The sequence below is a fragment of the Rhododendron vialii genome, chromosome 5a, assembly GCF_030253575.1.
Source record: "Rhododendron vialii isolate Sample 1 chromosome 5a, ASM3025357v1".
NCBI lineage: Eukaryota > Viridiplantae > Streptophyta > Magnoliopsida > Ericales > Ericaceae > Rhododendron > Rhododendron vialii.
Genome location: NC_080561.1, coordinates 9,411,275 through 9,417,417, shown reverse-complemented (window position 1 = coordinate 9,417,417; position 6,143 = coordinate 9,411,275). Strand labels below are relative to the sequence as shown.

Below are 6,143 nucleotides of genomic sequence, written 5' to 3'. Positions count from 1 at the left end.
TTTAAAGTTTCATTCTCCAAGCTTGTCCAATTAATCCATTATTTTTTAAAGCATAGTACCTCAAACATAAATTAATCATTCGTCTAACCATTGATTTGGTTGCGTGGTGGTCATTTTTAAACTCCACTGACTGTTTATAAGGGAGGAGATGCGTCGTCTTTTGTTCAAGAAAGAAGAACCCTAAAGAGTTATAGGAAGACCAAGGAACATATTTGTTGGTATGCTTTTTTAAATAAAAGGTACTATTATGTATGCTGTCCGGATCCAGTCAGGGATCCCGGATTTAGGCTTAAATCTGGACCATCATCTCAATCGTCGGATTTTGTTTTCAATGGTCTGGATTTGTTGACTGGATCCAGACCACTGAAAACGCAATCCAACTGCTGAGAGCAAGGTCCGGATTTAAGCCCAAATTCAGGATCCCTGACTGGATCCGGACAGATTATGTATGTATATATAGATATGGTATACGTAGCTTTTTTCCAGATTAAGTATTTTTTTAAAAGAGCCAAGCCAAAAGAAATTTTTTTTGATAGCAATATATATAATGCTGGACTCTCATTTTATTAAAATGCTGGACTCCCGTTCCCGATTGAATTTCGATGATCCGAGCCGCTCAAAGTGATCAGAATGTGATTTTTAAGGGTCCTCGTGAGAAATCAGCAAAAAAAATGACCGGGAAGGGCTTCATCCGAGTAGTTTTCATTGAACGGTTCATGACGCCCTTCCCGGTTACTTTTTTTGCTGATTTCTCGTGGGGACTCTTAAAATTACGTTCTGCACACATTGAACGGTTCGAATTTTCAAAATTTGATCGGGAAATGAAAGTCCCTCATTTTAACAAAATGAGGGATCCTTCACTTGAAAATTCCTCTATATGTATATCATTAATTGTTACGAGTAGTATTTTATACAAGCCGGGCTTGATTTTAACAAGCCCATTCCATTTACCAAACGGGCTTTAAAACTCAAGCCGACAAAACCCGTGGGCCTAAATTCATATCCAAAACTCTTTTGAAATATGGGCTGGGTTGAGCAGCTGGGCGGACTAGTGGGCTGGTGGTGTATACTCCTAGTCTCAATGCTCTCCAATACCACACATCTATTAAAGGCTTAGGGAAAAATGATGGCCCATAACGTGTTTTTGATAATTAATACTCGTCAAGAATATTTTCAGCATTCACAAATGTTCTTAGCATGTCAAGACACACCCCCTCCACAACCCCCCCCCCCCCCCCCCCCCCCTCAAAAAAAAAAAAAGAAAAGAAAAAAGAAAAAAAAGAGAAAAAAGATATGGTTCTAACGAGAGAGAGAGAGAGAGAGAAGCTACACCATGCTAAAATGACATGGAGTCCACAGCCACGTCAGTGTAGGGGGTTGGAGCGGGGGTTGAGTTCGGGCACTGTAGACTTATTGTATAATCGTGTTAGGGCGCCAGCCGCCATATATGCATAAATGTACACAAACCAAATACACTGTGAAATTAATTTGCAATCTATTGTTAGGTTATACAGTGGTTACATTCATTTCTGTTGCCAAATTAGCTTTCGGACCGAATTTCTTTGTACTTGGAAAATCTCACAGGTATTTTATCAAATCATCACATCATCCAGAATTCACAAACCAAAAACTGCGAATTATAGAGAAAAAAAAATCACACAATTAAAGAGACATTATTATTCATTTCACATAGAATGTGACAATTTTTGTGTTCAATAAAGCAAGCCAAAGTTGGTAACACAAACACCAGCCTTCATCAGGGCCGGCCCAATGTATTTGGATGCCCTAGGCCAAGTGATGGAATAGTGCCCTACATAAATTTTTTAATTTAAAAATAATAAACAAAAATACTTTTCTATATATAATTTTCATTCATACTATTTAACATGGTAAATATTTTGGCCTTAATGGTTTATACGGTTGCAATAATATTCAGTAGACTCAAGTTTGAATCACAGCAGCCCCAATTTGTGTGATATGAGAATTTTTTTTGGCAAAAAGACACTAAAAAAAATACCTTACCAGGATTTGAACCTAGGCAACTTATGTAAAAAAGCAAACACTTTACCATTGAATCATAAAAGGAATTTGTATTATAATTACACACAGAAAATATATATACTTATCTAGGAAGGGGGTGCCCTATTTTTGACCCAAAATGTGGAGGCCCAAGGCGGTGGCCTCTTGGGCCTCCCCATTGGGCGGGCCCTGGCCTTCATGCATGCAAAAGGGTCTGAATCAATAAAGGCAGGGAAACAAATTAAGAACCAATTCCAACAAAGGAAATCCTCAATTTCCATTGAGGAATTCACCCACAATCTCCAAGCTCGGCCCCAGCACGACCTTCTCCCACTCGCGGTCGGCCTCATCGCCGCACTTCTCGAACACTGGGGTCACGTCTAGGCGGTGCATGAGCCAACCGAGCTCTATCTTCAGCCGCTGGATCTTGGCCGACTGGCTCAGGACCAGTTTGTGAGTGTTGGTCTTGATCTCGTCGATGGCGGCTCTGAGCAACACTTCCTTGCTCTTCTCGTCCATCTTCACCATCATCTCGGCTCTGAAGTAGCTGTCCAATTCTGGAACCCCGATCGCCCGTCGAATGCCCCGAGTGTAGTCGGCCCCGGGCATAAACATTCCTCGTACCTCCTCAACTAGTCCTGCATGCATAAACCAATAACCAAATAGATCGTAGTTTTTTTTTTGTGAATTATTATTTTTTCTCTTTTTGAAATAAACTTCTATGGATAAAGGCAGCACTTGCATTTTAAATTCAAATTTTAAAGACGTTTAGTTTTTGAAACTTTCAATCAATGATGATGTATCCATAAAAAAACAATCATGAAAAGTTATAGTGGGTGAGGGTGATCAGAGGGAAGTACAATTTGGAGTAGGGTTGCTGGTTTCCTAGTATGCCAATCTCTGGTAAGGCCTCAAATTTTTGGCGGGATATATGTGCAATTGGGGAAGTGTCCTCGTGTATCGGAAGTATCATCCAGGAGGGCTTTCGAATCCAAATTCGTTCCGGTTTGGAGATTTCTTTCTGGAACCATGTTTGGTTGGAGGACACAACTAGGGCTGCAATCGAGCCAAGCCGAGCCGAGTTTCGGCATGTTCGGGCTCGGCTCGCCTCCAAAACAATGAGCTCGAGCTCGGCTCGAGCTCGTGACGAGCTCCATTTGCTAGGCTCGAGCTCGGCTCGAAAATTAATTTCTAGGCTCGAGCTCGGCTCGAAATGGCTCGTAAGGCATTAGGTAGAGCCCAGCCCAGCAACGAAGAAATCTGCTGTGGCCCTCCCTCTATTTATAGTGTGGTCTCCGTTGCTCCCTTGTGTAAAGTGTCCGATGTGGGACTAGAAGAGAAGGGAGAAAACACTTTGGCTTTGTTCTTCATTTCTCCCACATCGGGAAAACATGCTTGAGAGGCCTTCTTTGGGTCTATAAATCTAACTGGTGGGCTACATGGTTACACGTGCTCCCATGCGTGGAAAACGCTGTGCTCCCATGTTGATAGCAATCATATTTACCAAAAAATATTAAGTATTATATATATATTATATATATATTATATTCGGCTCGCGAGCCAGCTCGAGCCGAGCTTTGGCAAGCTCGAGCTCGGCTCGTTTATAAATCGAGCTAAATAATTCAGCTCGAGTTCGTTCGTTTATCTTTCGAGTCGAGTTCGAACGAGCTACTAACGAGTCGAGTTGCGAGCCGCTCGCGAGCGGCTCGGTTCGTTTGCAGCCTTAGACACAACTCTTAGGGAGGAGTATCCCCGTCTGTATCTAATTTCTACTAAAAAAGAAGCAGTTGTCAGTGCAATTTCGGGTGGTATTGGAATGGATAGATGGAATCTATTTTTTAGTAGAGATTTACGCGATTGGGAATCTCTTCAAGTGGAGGAATTAAAGCAGAAGTTACAACCAATTTTTCTGGACTCGTCCAGTCGTGATCTCTTGAATTGGAGATGGTCTTCGGATAATCGGTTCTCGTTGAAATCGGTGTACAATCAGTGGGAAAGCAATGAGCACTCAAGAAATCCGGTGTTGGGTGCTCTGTGGAAGAACCTTAGCCCTCCTAAGGTGGAAATCTTCGCTTGGATGGCTTTGCAATCCAAGGTGGCTACGCGTTCTGTGCTTTTGGATAGAAATTTGATTCCAGAGGGCCAATCTACTCTGTGCCCTTTTTGTTTGCTGCACTTGGAAACTCTGCAACACCTATTTTTGCACTGTCACTTTTCGTGGGATGTTTGGTCACAGATTCTAGACTGGTGGCATTTGAGATGGGTGTGTACCGCATCTCTGGAAGCTCATTTCGGGTGGTGGATGGAAAGTAGATTTAGAAATTTGGAGAAAAATTTGTGGGAAGTTACTTTTTTTGCGACGTTGTGGTCTTTGTGGTTGACGAGAAATGATTATGTTTTTAACAACGCCACATCGGGAGCTGGGGTTGTGGGCGAGCAAATTAACGCTAGAGTTGCTATGTGGATAAAGGCAAAGTTCAACATTAAGGTGTACACGGTCGAGGATTTTAAGGTTTTTTTGGATGGAATTAGGATGTTGAAACTGTAAAGATTGTTTGCAGTGGTGTATGAGGTGTTTGTTTTTTCCTCCAATTTTCTGTCGGAAGTCATTGTAAGGGGCGTGGTTTTTTTTTCTGCTTTTGCTGCTTGGTTGTGTAAGTTTGTTTAGCTTACGTCGCTCGAGCCCCCTCGATGTACTCTTTCGAGTTTTTATATATGTTTCATTTTGCCGAGCAAAAAAAAAAAACTTTTAAAAGAGTAACGATGATAATGAATTGAATTTATGAAGTTGTACATGAAGTATCCAAAAACAAAAAGACGGATGTTAATAAGAGCGAAAGATTACAAATCTTGGGAAAGAAAAGTCCCAATGACGGAGAGGAGTGTATTTTTTGTTTTATTTCGTTTTTGTTTTAGTCCGGTTTTTGTACGGATTAGTCCGGTTTATGTTTGGATTTAATCCAGTGGTTTGTTGGTCACGTGTCCGGTCTATAGACACTCATTTGCCCCCACGGGATTCCTCTTTATTATGTAACATTTCGCATCACAGTTAATTAATACAACTTCTCACATTTTCCAAAAAAAAAAATACGAATCAATTTTATAGTATAAAAAAACTAGCAGCAAAACCCATGCTATGCACGGAAAAGAAAAAGTGTTAATGGTAACTAGTCTAACAACAACTAACCTGCAGAGACCATTTCGTCAACTCGTTTGGAAACAAACGAGTTCAGAACGGGCAACACAACATCCGCCCAAAGAAAGCAACAATCATACCGCCTCTTGAACTTGAAGAAATGCTCCTCCACCAATGCTTCAATGTACGAATTCGATCCGCCAATGACGATCGGAACCTTCCCACTCCTCACTATCATGTCGATAGCCTTGAGCGCGTGCAAACAGAAGTCGCGAGCCATGAAGTCGGTCTCAGGGTCCACCTCCCCTAGCAAGTGGTGCGCCACCCCTCGCCGGTCCATCTCGGAGACTTTGTTGGTGACAATGTCAAGTCCCTTGTAGACTTGGATTTTGTCGGAGTTGATGATCTCAGCCGGGAAATGAGCGGCGAGATCAAGAGAGAGCCGGGTTTTTCCGGTGCCGGTTGCTCCCATTATGAACACAACCTTCTTCTTGTTGAATGCATGAGAGTTGATGATATGGAAATTCATGGTTGAGATATTACTAGCTACGTTTGATCGCTTCTTTTTTTCTTAAGAATGATGACAATACTAGATCCAAAAGGGTACTTTTATACTAGATTTTGTGGGCCCTTTCCAGGTCTATACTAAAGGGGTGTTCAGACAAATAAGCCAAAATGGTTTATTTTTTGTCCTTATTCAAATTTTTTTGGTATCACTTGGCTTATCCTCATTTTTTTGAAGATTATTGCATCTTCATGACGAGAGGAATCTAAAAAGTATAAAATTTTGATTGAAATCCAATATTTTTTGAATAAAGACGAAAAAAGTGGCTTATTGGCTTATTTTTGTTTTTATGTGGATTTGTTTGGCTTATTTTTAGAGGGAAAGCCAATGGCTTTTTTAGCCGAACAGGGCCTAAGTTATGAAAATTTTCGTCTTTTGTAAAGCTTACTATAAAGATTTCCTGCGCATGAAATATCATTTGGT

General features: G+C 41.1%; 1 protein-coding gene across 1 annotated transcript; it reads right to left on the bottom strand.

Annotated features, from left to right (window-relative positions):
- Positions 1-2,258: 2,258 nt before the first annotated feature.
- LOC131325688 (adenylate isopentenyltransferase 5, chloroplastic-like) lies at positions 2,259-5,798 on the bottom strand. The gene is made up of 2 exons (XM_058358084.1): positions 5,207-5,798; positions 2,259-2,657 (listed from the first exon to the last, which is right to left on the bottom strand). Exons 1-2 carry the CDS (start codon positions 5,682-5,684, stop codon positions 2,290-2,292), a joined length of 846 nt encoding a protein of 281 aa, XP_058214067.1. The 5' UTR covers positions 5,685-5,798; the 3' UTR covers positions 2,259-2,289.
- Between the last annotated feature and the right edge of the window lie 345 nt (positions 5,799-6,143).

What these genes read in the sequence shown, in the direction of transcription:
- LOC131325688 (XM_058358084.1), bottom strand. Translation starts at nt 5,684, where the DNA reads ATGAATTTCCATATCATCAACTCTCATGCATTCAACAAGAAGAAGGTT. An exon ending in TGACGAAATGGTCTCTGCAG is followed by an intron (nt 2,658 to 5,206) that starts GTTAGTTGTTGT and finishes TTATGCATGCAG; the next exon opens with GACTAGTTGAGGAGGTACGA.